Source organism: Cottoperca gobio, chromosome 3, assembly GCF_900634415.1.
Source record: "Cottoperca gobio chromosome 3, fCotGob3.1, whole genome shotgun sequence".
NCBI lineage: Eukaryota > Metazoa > Chordata > Actinopteri > Perciformes > Bovichtidae > Cottoperca > Cottoperca gobio.
Genome location: NC_041357.1, coordinates 2147247 through 2164998, shown reverse-complemented (window position 1 = coordinate 2164998; position 17752 = coordinate 2147247). Strand labels below are relative to the sequence as shown.

The 17752-nt window shown below is 41.4% G+C and overlaps 3 protein-coding genes across 4 annotated transcripts in view; all 3 read right to left on the bottom strand.

Moving 5' to 3' along the window:
* chsy1 (chondroitin sulfate synthase 1) overlaps window positions 1-2538 on the bottom strand; it is a 49876-nt gene extending 47338 nt beyond the window's left edge. The window contains 1 exon segment of the mRNA XM_029426953.1: window positions 1364-2538. Coding sequence (XP_029282813.1) covers window positions 1364-1674 — 311 coding nt within the window. The 5' untranslated portion in view covers window positions 1675-2538.
* A 2845-nt stretch (window positions 2539-5383) lies between these two features.
* Window positions 5384-9058, bottom strand: selenos (selenoprotein S). The gene is made up of 6 exons (XM_029455053.1): window positions 8644-9058; window positions 8104-8229; window positions 6808-6914; window positions 6620-6709; window positions 6120-6192; window positions 5384-5934 (listed from the first exon to the last, which is right to left on the bottom strand). Exons 1-6 carry the CDS (start codon window positions 8744-8746, stop codon window positions 5852-5854), a joined length of 582 nt encoding a protein of 193 aa, XP_029310913.1. The 5' UTR covers window positions 8747-9058; the 3' UTR covers window positions 5384-5851.
* A 1073-nt stretch (window positions 9059-10131) lies between these two features.
* snrpa1 (small nuclear ribonucleoprotein polypeptide A') lies at window positions 10132-15341 on the bottom strand. 2 transcript variants are annotated; one of them, XM_029428771.1, is made up of 9 exons: window positions 15125-15341; window positions 13974-14121; window positions 12950-13028; window positions 12471-12517; window positions 12284-12347; window positions 11896-11975; window positions 11385-11460; window positions 10829-10922; window positions 10132-10450 (listed from the first exon to the last, which is right to left on the bottom strand). In XM_029428771.1, the coding sequence occupies exons 1-9, from the start codon at window positions 15204-15206 to the stop codon at window positions 10245-10247; spliced, it is 876 nt and encodes a 291-aa protein (XP_029284631.1). In that variant the 5' UTR covers window positions 15207-15341; the 3' UTR covers window positions 10132-10244. The 2 variants fall into 2 exon arrangements, with proteins under 2 accessions (XP_029284631.1, XP_029284630.1); XM_029428770.1 differs by having other exon boundaries at window positions 12284-12386; window positions 15125-15339.
* Window positions 15342-17752: the final 2411 nt, after the last annotated feature.

The following is a 17752-nucleotide window of genomic DNA, read 5'->3' as shown; positions in this document are numbered from 1 at the left end:
TTTTTTTTTTTTTTTTTTTTTTTTTTAAAGGACTTAAGAAGTAACACTGACATTTATTTTATTATATTTTTAGATATTCAACACCATCATTCATTACATGCGGTGTGATCTAACATTACAGAAAATTGCATTCACAATATTGCATGCATGCCCTCCATGTTAGTGTATTTCCTCTTAGCCCACATGATAATTCCATTACAGCCTAAAATAAGCATTCTTACCAGGTGTTAGGCATTTGAACTGGAATTAAAAGAAGAACTTGGTTAAACAGCATGCTGTTTTAACGGAACAAACAACTCACGTCTACAGTTGATGGACTCTTCATTTACAGATCATAGGTCTTTATTGAAAGTAAAACCCAAGAAAACAATCTGCTGCACCAACATCAGAGGAACCGTATCAGAGCCTTGGGAGAAACCTAACTAATTCTGTATCGCCCTTATTAAAGGATTCCACTGGGGTAAACATTAGTACTGCTTTCTACACACAGGGAGGAATATTGTTCATGGAGTATAGACATTATAGGTATCTGCTTCTCTAGGTATACTTTGATTTATTTTTGGAGGAAAACACCATCTCATCTCGGGGCTTGAACATATATCATCAGAAGTCAACAATGACTACATGAGTCATCAGTCTCTCTGAGGTGTGATGTCCGCATGCCTGCAGAACATGAGTACATCTACTGGGTCAGACCTCTGGTCTGATCTATCAGGTGACTGTTGAAATGAGAAGGCACACAGTCTTGAACTAGCATACCCAATATATATAGGCTAACGTTATGTCCCCTGGAACAGGTGACACTTAAAGTCCCAGCTTAATAACCTGCCACTGGGTTAGGTAGTACAAACTGTCAGTGTGCAGACAAACACTGTCCAAACACACAGAGCTCTATTTTATACGAAAGTACTAAAATAATAAGTCCATTCATCAATTAGACATTTGTAAAGCAATACTGTCAAACACTGTGATTGACATAACAATACATTTGAGACGTAAATGTATTCATTGATTAATAGGAAAAATGTGAATCACGGCTTTGTTCTCGTTGGCTAATGTCATCCCATCAGTACAAACACTAGACAAATCACCTCATTTGGTACGTGTTCATATTTTCTTGTGAATTCTCAACAACAACAAAGTTTAAATACAATGTAGACTAGGTACAACAGACAATGGGTGGGAATAACGGACTATAAATACGTTGTATGAAAGGCCTGTACACAAGAAGGTGAGTTTGTCGGTCCATGCCCCTACAGGTTATCCTTTGAAGAGTGCTACAGATTTAAAGAGACTTTGGTGGACCTTCCCTATAGTAGAGAGAGCCGAAGGGGTCATTTTAGGTGGGAAACACGTCACTTACCTATGTGCCGCCACAGCCCGGCTGTTCAGGTACTTCTGGGCAGTCATGACACCAACGAACAGGAAATTATTGGACCTGGAGCCAGGCTTCTCGGTCGCCGGTGAACCGGTATCTTGCAGCGACCATAGTATTCCGCCGTATTCCTTTCTGTGACCCCCGTTCAACCCACAACCGGCCGGGTTTGCCTTTCGTTTTTGTCCAGCTTTCTTCAGCTCGGTCGCCTTGGGTAAGATGAGCCTGGAAGCCAGCGTGAATCCGACAACCAGCCCCAGCAGAACACTAAACCATGCTCTTCGGCTTCGACCTGCCATTCCCCAAAACTTCACCAGCGACCTGTGTATCCTCGCTGTATCCGAACAACAGCGCGTCTGTAAAAGCAAAACAATGAACTCAATTTAAAAATGAAGTAAAACAAGAGAAGGCAGGTCGGCAGGGTTCCTGTGGCTCACACACACTCTCTCATAGTAGAAAAGCCCTTTTCTTCCAGCTGCCTACGTAGCATCACAGCAGTCTCCTTGAAGCCGCCACCTGAACCGTTCTCTGCCGCGGCTCTCTGCTCATCCAGCTGTCCGTCACTATCGACCATCGGAACACTGCAACGCCTCAATGACCGACACATGCAGCAGCTTTTTTCTTTGCCTTGAATAGCGGCCCCATTCTCGCCATTGGAAGAATGTCGGACTGTAGAGATCGCTGATCGCGAAGGGTTTAACAGCGATTGAGCCCGCGAGCTTTCCGTAGCAGCGCTCTGACTGGCTGACTGGTTGGATTCCTTCCACGTGGAGGGGCCGGAAGTACTTTTCGCTATTCTGTATGATTTCGTTTCATATAGAAACGATGTAACTGACGTACTGGTGTACGCTAGGATCACCTGTTTCATTTATTGCAACTTTGTTTTAGATAATTAATGTTTTGTCCGTCTTTTGGGGTTGGCGAACGACTCTTAATACTACAACACCCATGAGCCGCAGCCGCGGTTGCCATGGAGAAGAATCTAATCGTAAATTAATTACAGCGGTAGCGAGTTCAAAAGGCGTCGTTGTTGCGGTTGTAAAAAAAGAAAAAAACTGAATTCAACTAAAAATGACCCCACAATTAAAAGCGAATTGATTTAAAATTGAATCCGTTTTCTCCACACACACGTCGTTTGCGTCCTACGTGACAACATAATCAGCTCTGTGATTGGATGTTTCTTGCCGAAATATACCATGGGGGTTGTAGTTAACCTTTCCGCTGAATTTTTGATTGAACGATGCTGCGTTAAGGTTATATGAGAAAAGACAATGTAGTGGTCTGTTGATCTCTGTGAAAAATTTGAAAGCATTTTTAATAACACAAATGATAACAAAATACCTAATAGTTATAATGGTCATTAATGTCTATAATCACTATTACTTTAATAGTTATGACACCAGAATGTATTATGGTCCGCCTCTGCTTCACCAAGTATTAACACCCTGAAAGCTAAACTGGACAGAAGAAATAAAATAAAACTGCAAACTTACATCAGAAACGGGTCCCGTGAAACAACCAAGAAATATATTGTGAACCTGTCACAGTGAAATATAAAGCGTCATATAATAAAATGTGGTAGGCTATATATGTTTTTTGTTGTTAATTTGTTTCGCCCCATTGCATGCATCTACATTTGGGCTACATAACAGAAAACATCCAGTAAAGTACACAAACGCAGCTCGTCTCTCAGCCAGCTCTCTGGTCTCCAGCTCCACCATGTGGTCTGCCACAGTAACTCGGTCGTGTTGTGTTGGGTGTGAAGTTAAAATATGTTTATGCTCCTTTCAGTGGTTTCTACTAAACTGTGACAACACACACAGTTAAAGTCGAATTAAGGCTTTAGTTTGAATGAAAATTCAGAAGTGGAGCCATTTTATCATGTAATGGTAAATGGATTGCATATAGCGATCACAACACATGTACAACACGTCAGCATTCACCCATTCACACAGTCAGTGGCTACAATACATGCTTTAGGTTTTTAGGTTAAAAAAAATTACGTTTTAATAGGTTTAGGGTCATATTGACAAAACAGTCAAAGAACCAGGTAAAACCAATAACAACTTCAATTTAGATCATATGAACATTTAAAAAAGGGACATACAATACATTTTGTATTCAACATCCAACAATTCTTTACATAACATTTTTCCCTCATTACACTTTTTTTTGTTTGAATTAATGTCACTTTTTTTTCAAAATATTCTACTCACATTCTCAATGCTCTCCACATGATGGGCAGAATGTGACTGTGTGCTTTCTGCAGATGTAATTTCACACAAGAGGTTCTTGTTTTACTGAATGGAACAAGGTGCTCGTCTACAGTAACATGGGGACCAGGATTGTACAGCAAAGGAAGAACTTCGACCCATTTATTCCAAACATCTCTGATCGTAGCTCATTTGTCTTTTTCACGTCGACCAGCTCTGGTGTCATGGTTGAATATCATCAATTCGTGTGGCAGCAAATCTTGTAGGGCCTGGAGTCATTTTGATGACATTGGAAGATGAGTCTGCCTTGGCTGTAGTGTGGTGATGTTGACCACTTTATGTTACCATCTTTAGATGCCCATGTCACTTCTGTGGAGGATTGTTGCATTCTTTGGTTTTCATCTGATGGAAAGACTACGGCAGGATCGTCCTCTGAATCATCTTCATCGTAGGAATATTCATAATCCGGATCGTCAATAGTATTGTTCTCGGTCTCTGAAGGATCCCCTGTCTCTGAAACCTCTCCCTCTACATCACTATCACAGTCCAAAGTCTGTGATAAAGCTTCTTTAGTTGTAAATCTTTTGGAGCTCATTTTTCATTGTGTGTCTCAGAGAGATGACATTACAACACTGACAAGGACAAGTGTGGGAAAGCTCCTCCTCCTAATTCACACACACCTGGTTCTAAATGGCTGTTCAGAGCCAGTCAATATGTAAACAAATGCAATCAAAATAAAGTGCATCAAAGAGAAATGTTTTCTTTGGGTCTGAACAGCTACCTACCCACATCAAAGTGTCTGGGTCAAAACGAACCGCAACATCATCTTGTATACAAACTCTGCACAGACATTCCACTACACATCTAAGTGTTCAGATATTACACCCCAGTTCATCACCCTAAATGAGGAAAAGTCACACATTTTCAGGAACAAAATGACGAGTTAACCAGTACTGTGGTCAACTCAAAAACTGAAATGGGTCAAATTGACCCATAACATAATACAAGGGTTAATGACGCAGCATAATGCCTTTTTGGTAAAGTTATTCTTCAAGTATTTTGTTTCTAATGGAGGCCATCAAGATATCAATGAAAATATTGTTTTATTCTTTGTTTCTTTTTGATATGATGGTGTACCAAACATTAATACTGAAAAATACAAAGAAGCACTGAAGAATACTCACTATGCAAAAACATCCCTCCACAGTCCACTACACATCCACAAGATTAGAGATGCTGCTACTACTCTTACATCACTGGATCTTATTTTACACTGAGTCATTCCACTCGTTATTTAAGACAGCCCGACATCCACTCATCTCTGAACTTGTCTCTATTTTATTTATTTATTTAGCAAGTTCCATAAATAAGGTCTTTCCATGGAAGTTGCTGAGATATTATTTTGTATTATTGTATTTTAGCCTCAGAGAACAACCAACCAATGCTGGAAGACCTGGGCCCCCAGAAGATGTACTTCAGGTACTTTACATTGTGCTGTGGAATATTTCACCACTAGTGGCGCAATGGAACAATGTGTTGTAGAGTGTTTACAGGACAACTCCACAGGGCCACACACACACACACACACACACACACACACACACACACACACACACACACACACACACACACACACACACACACACACACACACACACACACACACACACACACACACACCCCCCCTGGGACTTAAAGGCACGGTTGGAAATGCGTCCTTGGTAGGTTGTGTTTGACTCGTCTACTTTCCATGTTGTAAATGTAATTTGTTTACAGATGTTGATATCAACGAGACTCCCGGTGATCAATTGTTTATTACATTAAAAAAATGCGCAGAACAGTATTTTAAAAGATCAAAAATGTTAACCGCTTTATCAGAATATTCTATTTCTTGTAATTAACCATGTGTCCACCAGCTGCAGCTGCTGTAGGAACATCAACTTTAAATCTATGGTGCAAGAAAAAAAACACACTGACTGTGGAATTCATCAGCCAAACCTACTGGTTACATACCGATTACAGGAATGGCGTCATTACAAGCTTTCAAATCCAAGATGCATGATAATCAGAGTATCTTTGAGAGTAGAGAGTAAATAAGGAATCAAACAGGAAAGCAGGTAGATTCAATTAATGATGCTAACACCCACTACAAGTATGGAGTAAGTAAAAATCAAATGGGAGCTTGGTTCAGTCAGTCAGTGTGCACATTTGGATGTCAGAGGTCAAAGGTCATACAGACCAATGTCTCTGACCGTCTTTAACCTCATCCACCAGCTGAAGGCCCCTTCTTGGTGTCAGGCCTCCAGGAGCAGGAGCCCCCTCCCTGTCCGCTCAGGGGGCTGTAGTCTGAAACACACGCAGAGAGAGAAGAAGATGAAACTGAAACTGAAACTCACACACACACACACACACACACACACACACACACACACACACACACACACACACACACACACACACACACACACACGAAGTAGCAGCATGTAATGAAGCCCTCATTAGTGTCCTGTCCTGTCCTGTGAACTACATACCTGCACTGCGAAGGGGCTTCTTGTCTGGCTTTGGTTTAGCCTCTGTTGTTGAGGAGCTGGCCTCTCCAGTGGTCTGCAGTGAGAAGCATTCATCAGACCATGAGCACACTGACAGTCTTGGTTTACAGCCTTTATAGCCATCAATCAAATCCCTGTTTTATACCCAAGTAGTCGTCTGACAGCAGAATGTCAGCGACAACAGCTGACATGGGATTACACCAAAACACACAAATTGATGTGAGAGTCAGAGGAGACCAAATGGATGGGAAACCTGAGCAACGCTACCCGGCCACGTCAGTCTGCTTCAACTGTTATTGTGGCAGCAGATCACTTTGAAACAGTGTGGGGAAGGGAAGAAGACACATTCTAGAAAATGATTTGAAAAACCTTGTACAGACAATAAGCTTTTCACAATAAAATGAATCCTGTTCAATGCTTCAATGTCATTTTAAAATGCATCCAATAGTGAGCAGGAAGTGTAGCGAGAGATGTTAACTCACCTGACAAGGTTTTGCAGTTCTTTTGTAACTCTTTCCCTGTTGCATACTCTCCCATATCTCGATTTTCTGCCTCCTCTTCTCTTCTTCTTGCTGTTCACAAAATACATCACAAACTCAGTTCAGGTCTGACATCATGGACAGACCATCATCTTTCTTTCAAACATTTCATTTCCATTTCACTCCTGCACCTGTTTCTGTTTCTCTCTGAAGATGCCAGCTTTGGCATCAAGTTCCTCTTGCATCTTTATCCGAGCTGCTTCCATGGCTTCTTGTCTTCTAGCCCCTAACACAGCATCTTTATGAAGAAAATCATGACATTTAGCTCATACTTGCACAAAGCACAAGTGTTGGAAGAAGATCATTTCCTCACAGCAGCACATGCGTAGTTTTTTGTTGCTTTCACACATTAAAAGTCAAATGTATCAGTACAAATATTGTGAAATGGTCCAGTGATGCACCGAGTGAGCGTCTGTGGGAGGCATCAAGGTGTTACATTGTACCAGAGGATTTGTTTTATAAAAAATGATGTTTTTAAAACTAAAATGCATAATACAATGACTTATCTCACCAACAGCTCAGCTTCTACATGTTTTTTGATTTTTTTACACAAATGCCGTCACACATCGTGTACCCCGGTGAAATGTCAGGAAAGTATAAAAATTGATATCGCCCTAGCCTACTCTGTGATCACGACCAGTGTACAACTGTCAGACATTATTCATGTTCATCAACATGCTCATTCTGTAAATATTTGAGCCAGCCCTCAGAACCTTTCAAACAGAAATGTTTCTGTTTAGAAAAGTTGATAACAAGTGAATTGTTAGATTCAAATAGTAACAATCCTCCAGCATTATTACAGCAGTGCAACTTCTCAACACACACACACACACACACACACACACACACACACACACACACACACACACACACACACACAGTGACACGTCACAGTCTTGACTTCAGCAATGACATTTCATTTGATCGCAGTTTGTTAATTGCAGTGATGAACGTGTTGATTAATTGATTAACTGCTGAAACAAAAGTTATATTTTTGGAGTGAGTGTTGGCAGGACATATGAAGAGTTGATCTGTTCAGGATATAGTGATGTGGCTTTTAATGTTTTGAGAACTGCAAGTGTCATAATACAAAGGAATGTCTTGCCAAACAACGTGAACAGGAAGAATCTTTACAGTCACCGATAACATGTGAAAGGTAGTATTATTGTATAAAGATAGACCTGGAAAAAGTCTAAACCTATCTTTTAGTGGCCAGATAACAACAATATTCATATATCTCGTTCCAGAAACTCTCCACAGTTAGTTTTGATCAACAAAGAAGCGTTATACAGACTGGTGATGCAGTAGGTAACACCTACATGCATCTGTAAAATGATGGAGCTTGTATATATAATGTGATACAATATGGGATGGATCATATATGACTGATGTAGCTGGTCTTGGTACACAGGTTGACTGGTGCTGACCTTGCAGTGTCTGTGGGGGGGAGCGGCTCTGGCTGGATCTCCTCTTGCTCAGGTACTGGATGAGCAGGTAGAGCAGAAGAGTCCCGAGCAGTAGGTACCATCCATACTGGGACATAAGCTCTCCCACTGTGTGTGGGGGGGAGAGAGGGGACAGGATCAAACATCATGTGTAACATAAACCACAGAGACATATTTACTTAATAAAGCCCAGACCACGTTAATAAAAAGAAACTGGGAGAATAACAACTGTTGCTCCTTACATGAATGATGGTGCTATGTACCATGTCAGATATAAACTAGAATTTGGGGAATGGAATAACATTATTGGTTGTATTAATACTTTAAGCAGCTATGAAGATACAATCATGTTTCTCACAGTAACGTTATGACGCATACATCTCAACTGAAGTTAGCGACTGAAAAACAGCGCCAGCTACTAGCATGCTAACGTTGATTGTTACTGATGACAGTAGCTGCTTCTCAATTCAGGGGCCGCAGCCTTCGGACGGTGGTCTTGATATTACGTCACGTTAACGTTACCAGTCAGGCTCAGGGAAGTCAGGTCCTGGTTTCTGATGGGCGCCTTCTCCGCCTGATAAGGCGAGCCATCGTCATTGACATCTGTGATCTCCACATCCTCCATTTTACACACAGAGAAGCGCTGTCGGTCTGTTTAGGGCACCGAGCTGCGGAGCAAACGTTACAGGCGGTTCTGAAGTTACTTGTCGTGCTGGGGACTCCGTAACATGTCCACCATCTTTGCTAACTGGCTAACAGCAGCATTTATGATGACGTGTTGGCCTCGTGCTGCGTTTCCGCACCGTGGGAAACCATACAACTGTTGTCTAACGCTCAGTTTGTATTCGAGCTGTTGAACTTTTGCTACGGGGATGCATAGCGTCCACACTACGTTTTCAGACACCTAATACTGAGACGTTTGAAAACACTGCTAACCCCGTGTTACGCCTCATTTCCCCTAAACTGCAAACTCCAGGTCGGAAAAGTTAATTCAATGAGGAAGTGCCTTAAAACTGCATTCTTTCTCGTGGACAGCAGGGGGCGACCTCAATGGTTACAAAAATGTGTCTGTCTGTCAGGGGTGTCATTTCCAAGTCACTGAACAACCTTTAAAGTAGTCTAGTGGAATCAATCAAAAAATGAAATAGTTTTCAATCTGCCACAAGCAGGCTGTCCGCAGAAAGTGACAGTGTAAAAAGGATGCTAGTAAGAGAGGCTCCCAAAAAACCAATGACTGCAGAAGCTGTTGCTGGGGTGCCTCACCAAACAACTGAGTGTGACAAGGAGAAGACAGACCCTGAAGACAGCTGGAGGAGTTATGGTCAGAACCAAATGTTACCTTTTGGCCAACAAACAAAATGCTATTTCACTCATAATGCAAATCTTGAGAAAAACGCCATGCTTCACTACAGAAGGTCATGGAAGGCTTAAAAGGACAAGTGAATACAGCAATATGCAGAGTGGGAGATTTGTTTTCCAGCCGAAAAGGACCTCAAACGTAAAGTCATGCAGGAATACCGTGAGAACACTGTCCAGGAGCAGCAGATGTCGAGTCCAGGCTGTCATTTCTGCATATTATATAGATACACTAATATGTTTAAGTCAAAATCATTGTAAAAATATTTTGTTTGACATGAAAGGGTCTTTTTTTTGTCAATAATAGTAAACAAATGAAGTTCACAATGATGTAATGTTGTAAGACAATAAGGCATGAAAACTTCCAAAGGAGGTGAATTCCTTTTCCAGGCACTGTACCAGGCAGCACATGTCCAACACAATGAGGCTCTTGGTTGCATTTTAGGAATGTAAGATGCAGTATTCTATGGAGCATGGCCGACTAGTCACTGACAGTCAGGATGTATGAGCTTTATCGTTTCCATCCGTTCGTTTTAATCCATCTGCCCAACTCTATCCTTTTAAAAACACAGGACATTAACAGACCATATACAGTAGATGGACTACATTGAGCCTGTCAGCTCACTGCTTAAAGAAAATGGTCCCACACATCAATATAAGAAATCATTTTAATATATGTTGTTTTACAAAATAAAAACTGCCCTGGTGCACATGTCCATCACAAGAAATCTACAACACAGGAAAAAAAGGACAATATTTCCAGGTACTCAGGAGCCATTAACATGAGGCTCTTCCTCCATGTCTTCTTCATCCTCCTCTTTATCCCCCTCATTCATCTCCTCTCCAGAACCTTCACCCGTATGTGAACCCATCTGTGCAGTGTCACCCTCTTCTTCTTCGGCGGCAGCGGCTGCTGCTTCTTCTTCTTCTTCTTCTTCTTCTTCTTCCTCCTCCTCTACCATCTCAGCTGGACCTGATTTTACAAAACATATCAATTAATTCATGAATCTCAAAATACGATGAGGTTATTAAAGAAAAACAAATCTCGTAGTCCTAAAACACAACGTACAAATATATTGTTTCCTTCAATATAGGCCAAGATATTTTTTATAAACAGCTGGACATGGAATTACATCTTCCATGTGAGTCATGTGATGCCCAGGGGCCCAACACACTTTTCCTCATCACATTACATACATTGGGAAAGAGATGTCTGTAAATCAGCATGTATATCTTTTTTAGGTAAAACAGTACAAACTCTTGAACAGCCATCATTGAGATCATTAGGTCCCTATAACTAAGTTGTAAATACGCTAAGAGAATTGTGGAATAGCCTTTGGTCAGCACTGACCTTGTCTCAGATCTCGTCCTGGGATCTGACCAGCCTGCAGCATCCCTTTCAGCCTCTCCACCTCTGCCAACGATGAAGCATTAGCGATGGCATTCTGAAATGCAAACACATTGGAATTATATTTTCAGGCTTCACTTTACATTCAGCGAGCTGGAGATCTAAAGTCATCTTCACCATAGTCGTATGAGTATTATCTTCTCAATTTGTTCCGTCACATCATATGCCAATTAGAACACGCTTAAAGGTACATTGTGCCCAAAATATTAAGACAGACAAGAAGTTCAAAGTTAAGCACAAGTGTTCATTCTTGACCTTAACAGTAGTTGAGTGAAATAATCTTCACTCAAGGTTCCCTCACTGGCTTTCTCTGGACCTTTCAACCTCATCTCAATGGTTTTCATCAGGGGGTGCACCCTCTGAGGAATACTTTGAAATGTAACTGAAAACTCCAGGAAAAAAAAAAAATCCCACTTCACTTTTTGGATAAAATAATGAAAATTCAATCTCAGCTTCAAAAACATAAAGATCCCCAAAACAGTTAAGTTAACAGGTGAACCTTGATGGCTTCCACATCTGCTTGAGACGGCCCCGTCTTCTTCTTCTCAAGCTGTGCAGCCACACCGGGAGTGAATCTGAAAGGACGCCACATTTAGAAAACACGGACACACACAGGCTTCTCTGACCTCTCAACCAATGTAGCCATCTCATGTATAGTATCTTTTCTTGAATCAAATAAACTGATACATTGTCCACAGACAGCAGTCCTGAGCAACACTATGGTGAATGTTTCTGACCGTTCCTAAGGAAGGTGTGTGTTTGCTGAGACAAAGAACAAGCAATGAGCTTCTTGCATTGTTAAATATTTGGAAATCATTTCAAATATGTTTCAACACTTTAAGAATTTTGTCATAAATGACTGCACATAGCGGCAAGGAAAAAACTTATGTTTGTCCAACACTGTGTATTCCCATGTACACAGGTACACTGTATATGACTGGTGTGGATTTCTATCAGCCAGGGTCCAGTGCTTCTGAGGAGCTGCTGTCTAACGTGGACTCTCGTCTTACGTTTTTGTCCGCCTGGCAATATCCTTTGCAAGTTGAGCACCTCGTTTGCCCTTGAACATTTTCTCTGCCTCCTGGCGTTCCTACGACAATATCAGAGTTAAAGTGAAAAGCCTCATTAAGTACAGTCTGAGCCTTCATCCAAGGGGGGCAAGGCCAGGCAGGAAAAACTTCTCTGGACGTTCAAGAGGACGTTAACTCCAGGTTAACACATTGTTAATAACCACTGTCATGTTTAAAAGGGAAAGGCTTTAGCTTCCATCACCAATACATATGATCCATGACTCCTCATGCCAGGCATTAAAATACTCTACAGATACACTGAAGACTGGTCAACAGCTCTGGATCTCACATTGAAATTAGCACAATATACCTGCTCCCTTTCACTTACCTTGAGCTTCACCTTCTGGAAGTCAAGCACACGGATCTGTGGCATTTTGTTGATGACATAGAGCCTGTAATGCTTCTTGTTAGTCACTGGATTCCTTAACAAGCTGAGCAAACATACATGATCATAATTCAACGTGGCACAAGAAAGTACAAAAACAAACTCATCTTTGCATATTGATGATCCCTACCTGAGAAGAGTCAATGTCTTCACTGTGGCCAGTGGGTCTAAGTCACCCTGCATAGAAAAACCATAATGATTGAAAAACAGACAAACACTATGAGTTTGGTGCTATATTTCCACCAATGAGGTCACACATTCAGACGGACTCTTTAATAAAGGGCTTTTATCCAGATGAGTGAAATGACCATGAGCAACTAAATACACTGAATTAGCAGAGAAATCGAACATCCCTTAAATAAAACTGATCTTATTGTTGATGCTGGCAGAGAGAAGTTTGTAGTGCTGTAAAGCAGTTTCATATTTGATTCAGCATTTACTTATCACCAAAATGATTTGAATCAACAAAATACAATACTCTTCACAGAGGTAAGAATTAAAGAGGGGTTGTTGTTGTTGTGCATCCGACTGTAGACTATATTTTGAACAGATCCTCTCCAACAGGTTCAGATGGTTCTGTTGCACCTGCTGCTGATGAAATGTACTCACCAGCTCCTGAATGTTATTGTTTGTGAGAACCAGTTCTGTCAGACACGGCAGGCATTGCTCCAGATTCTCACCTATGCGACTGGAGAAACATTTCATAAAAGTTACAAGCATGCACTGGCTGGCCAATAATTTTTAAAAAATAGCCAACGATACAAATGTTATAAAATCAAAGGACCTTAAAACATGACATTTGCGCTAAAATGATTTAAGTTAAATGGTTAAGTTTGCTGCTGGACTTGGATGGGCTGCTGTCTCCTGATGCATCATGTGGGGGGGTCTCCAGAGTGTGTATGAGATGCCCCTCCACCGTCTAAAATACATTATGCGCCGGTGATAAAGCATATCTTCAATCAAGATTGAAAAGAAAAGTATTATCTCTGGTTCAGTAAGCAGTCAACTGCGCTTGATAACCTCTGAGAGTTGCTAGACGACAGGAGTAGCAAAAGGTAGGGGTGTGAACAGCTGGTGATGTACCAGGAAATCCCCCGTAGACCGGACAGTCTCATTTCGTATGCCGCTCGGTTCAGCCTTCGCGGTATACGGTCGTCAACAATAAGTGCAGGGTCTGTGTGCATTTTGTAGCTTGTTTATTGGAATATATTCTAAGCGGCAAAAACGAGAAAACAATTTGCACCCTCGTCTCGTCTGCACCCAGAGGAGAGCCTGCAGCAGCTCCGGAGACGGACCTTCAGTTAGCTGTTAGCTTGATTTTCAGCCAGAACAAACCCCAGCACCGGAGGTCTAACGTTAATCCTGGAGGACTAGCACACAAATATTGTGCACCACCATTAAGCCTAAAAATACCAAGATATGATATTTGTTCCATGTCGCCCAGCCCTACATTTATTACAATACAGTACAATATTCAACTCACCTTAAAGAAATTAACCACATAACTATGAATAAAAATGCCAAACTTGAATAGAAAGCACTGAATTGCTCCCTGTATAATCTGAGCATACAACACCATGATTCAATTGGAACATCACATTGGATCATTCAGGGTGCTGCAGGTATAACTTACCAAATCCTGTTGTTATTCATTAGCAATGTCTTCAGTCTTTTGAGCAGAGGAAAGCCATCCAGTTTTCTGACTTCATTATCTGAGAAGTCAACCGTATCGAACTGGTCCAGAGTAGCTCCAAGATTTTCAAGCACTGGGATTTTATAACCTGTGAAATTAAAAAAATATGAAAGTTGTAGGAACTTTTATTCTTTGGTTAAAAACTCATTGTTTTATAGAACACAATGAGCTGTGCGTTTCAAATGATTATAATTATATTTATTTCCATAAAATTGTAGTACACAAAAGGGAACACACTTGGAGGTTATCCATCACATTCAGAGAGTATGTATGAATCAAACACTTAACACAGTCACCTCTTTCATTTACACACTGAAGCTGAGAGCCAAAACAAAAGTTACTGCTTTTGCATCTTCAACTACTAGGGATAGTATACGGACTTTCAATGTACGCTACATATTCAAACCCAGGTTGGAATAAGACTTTAAAACAATAGACATTTCGGTTTTTAAAAATGTTTGAAATCTATTTGTAAAACGAAAAAGAAAAGAAACCAACCATAACCCTTTCACGGAAATGCGCATGCTATTAGCTCTAATAAAACGTTGTCTAAACGTTCAGAAGTATAGCCTTCAGGTTACTTACCGTCATCATTGATTAATCCTAGAACTAATCTTGAATGAGTTTGAAACAGAAAAGTTACCAAGAAATTACTACAATGTCTGTTTTTTTTTTTGCTTTCGGTGGCTCGACGGCCAGGCAGAACCCGGCACAACACCGCAAGCTATGTTAGCATAGAACGCCACACTGACAACTTGATACAGGCAGCGTTTCTGCTAAATACATTAAATGTTAGTGTCGAGCAGCAGCTCTCAGCTGAGGACGCTAACGTTACTGCTGCCGATGCTAACGTTACACCGTGGTGAAGGTAGTTGGGTTGCTTTTAGACGTAGCCTAACGTTATGTTGTAGGTAACAGTTATATAGTTAGTATAGCAGCTGTAACTTAAGCGTACGTAGACATGTTGCTGTTCATATCGGAAAGTACACACTTGTCAGGTTTTTGAATGGAGTTCGGCGAGAGGCCCGCGTAAAGTACACGCAAGCTAACTTTACATATCAACTATGCAGTCGTGATGAAGCAGAACTCACCTCGTAAATCCAACTCTCTGTCTCTCACGGGGTTGGTATATTGGGCAGCTTGCTCAATTAGCTCCGCTGATAATTTCACCATGTCGAAGCCAAAAACAGACGTTACCGAGTACGTTTATCACAAAACGTCCTGAGAGGTGCAATGCTGCTAACACGCTGTTGGTCAGAACAAAGGCCTGGACCGCTCTTCTTCTTCTTCTTTCTCCGGCAGACTACGCGCAGTTTAGTGCATTGCTGCCTCCCACTGGTGCAAAAACGATATTGCCGTTTTCCTCTCAGATCTGTGGACTTGAGGAAGTGTACTACTTCCATTGTGCTCTGTTCATCGCTCTATTGCTTGGTTTCATTGATGGTTGGATGTTGTACAACATTCTTCCTCTGATGTCTGCATCCCACTCGTGTTACCATTTATGTATCTCACTGATGATACTTTGGCACTCCATCCTGCCAAACAGCACTTGCACATCTACACTATCGCTGCCTAAACTAGACCTAGCTGCCCTATCAGCCACCTCATTGCCCTCAACTCCAACATGAGCTGGCACCCATAAGAAACCCACATTGCATCCCTGCCTCTCCAGTTTAAAAACCATCACTAATACCTCCACAACTAGGTCTGGTCTAGCTCTGCCCTGGCCTGAACAACATCAAACTTAATCAATGTAGATCTGGCAGCTGATCCATATGCCAAGCATCCATAGTCATATATTGCTCTTATCATCAGCATTACATTCCTATCTGCCCCCCAGAAACATCCAGTCAAGCACTTCATAATATTTATGACCATATCACACTTACTCACCATTTTCTCCACATGTATTCTATACGTCAATCTTTCATCTAGCCATACACCTAAAAACTTAAATACCCTAACTCTTTCAATGGGTTCTGCATGTACCATAAGCCCCTGACTATCAATTTTCAATATAAATTTTTCTTTATGCCGAAGATCACGTTTTGACTTTGTTACCGACAACCCCATTTATCTTCCCAAGCCTGCACCTTATTTAAGGCACTCTGCATCTGCTTCATTAGGTATCCAACATGGCGGCCTCTCTTCCATATTGCTCTGTCGTCTGTAAAAAAGAATCTGCCAAAGCCATCTCCCACTTCATCAAATATATCATTCACCATTATATTAAGCAAGATAGGACTGATAACACTGCCCTGTCATTTTCCAAAACTTCATTTTGAAAAAGAATGACCTAAAAAAAAGATCACATCTAAAACAGACTAACTACTTAGCTTTAGGAAATATTCAAGTTAAATCAAACTAAGTAAACAAAGTAAAAATATCAGCGCTAGGTAGCACAGGCGTCTCATATACAAAGGCTGAGTCCTTGCCACAGCGGCCACTGGTTCAAGTCTGACCTGTGGCCATTTGCTGTATGTCGTTCCCCTTCTCTCTCTCCCCCTTTCACAATCTGCACTTCACAACAAATTGAAGAACTTGAAAGACTTGAATATGAAGCTGCTCAATCAAGAGCCAAACAGGAGACAGAAAATGCTCAATAAAGAGCCAAACAGGAGACAGAAAATGCTCAATAAAGAGCCAAACAGGAGACAGAAAATGTTCAATTAAGAGCCAAACAGGATACAGAAAATGCTGAGAGGCAACGACAGCTGGAAGCCAAGCACAGACAACTAGAGCGTTTAGAGACGATAAAGAAGCTAAAGGCTGCCAAAGCGAGACATCAAGTCTATGAACAGAGTGTATGCTCAGATGAAGAAATGAGTGAGCTGCTCCATCAATATGTTCCTTTGGTTATAAAAGAAGAAGTCAAACTTGAAAGCAGTCAGTTGCAACACCACTCTCCACCACAAGCTGTAGCACAACCGAAGCAAGAAGACAGTACATCAGCTCTTGTCAGAGCTCTTGCAGAGTCCATCAATGCAAGTCGTCTACCTGCAGCTGAATCTACAACGTTCAGTGGTGACCCGCTTAGGTTCAACGACTGGAAAGTCTCCTTTCATATACTCATTGACAGGAAAAACATACCAGCTGCAGAAAAGATATACTATCTACGAAGGTATGTGGGTGGACCCGCCAAGAGAGCTACTTCATGCTAGGCACAGATACAGCCTATCATGCTGCATGGACCATCCTAGAAGAGAGGTACGGTAATCCATTTCTCATCACTAAGGCCTTCAGAGATAAGCTTGACGCAAGGCCAAAGATAAGCTCCAAAGGTAGTATAGAACTTCAAGAGCTCTCAGACTTCCTTCGCAGCTGTGAAGCTGCCATGTCTCAGATCAGAGGACTTCAGGTACTCAACGACTGCAACGAAAACCAAAAGATGCGTGCTAAACTTCCGGACTGGTTGACCTCAAGATGGAACAGAAAGGTCGTAGAAATGGAATAACAAAATCACACCTTCCCAACATTCAGTCAGTTTGTTAAATTTCTCACACATGAAGCCAATATCGCTTGTAACCCAATAACATCTCTCCACGCTCTAAAACCAAGTGAAAGCAAAAGGAACAACATTTTGAAGAACAGAGGTCCTGGAGCAAATGTATTGGCTACAGGATCAGATGAAATAGCAGATACCACAAGCTGTGTTTTCTGTGAAAAGGAAGGTCACAGTCTTGACAAATGTCGCAAATGTATGGATGAGACCATCTCTG

Bases quoted from the DNA above. Each gene is read 5' to 3' on its own strand.
- selenos (XM_029455053.1), bottom strand. From the start codon at position 8,746: ATGGAGGATGTGGAGATCACAGATGTCAATGACGATGGCTCGCCTTAT. The intron at 6,915-8,103 runs GTCAGCACCAGT...TTCTTCATAAAG, and splicing joins CCCCCCACAGACACTGCAAG to ATGCTGTGTTAGGGGCTAGA. The intron at 6,193-6,619 runs GTGAGTTAACAT...TTCTCACTGCAG, and splicing joins GAACTGCAAAACCTTGTCAG to ACCACTGGAGAGGCCAGCTC.
- snrpa1 (XM_029428770.1), bottom strand. From the start codon at position 15,206: ATGGTGAAATTATCAGCGGAGCTAATTGAGCAAGCTGCCCAATATACC. The intron at 14,122-15,124 runs GTGAGTTCTGCT...TTAATTTCACAG, and splicing joins CAGAGAGTTGGATTTACGAG to GTTATAAAATCCCAGTGCTT. The intron at 10,923-11,384 runs GTTCACCTGTTA...TTTGCATTTCAG, and splicing joins CAGATGTGGAAGCCATCAAG to AATGCCATCGCTAATGCTTC.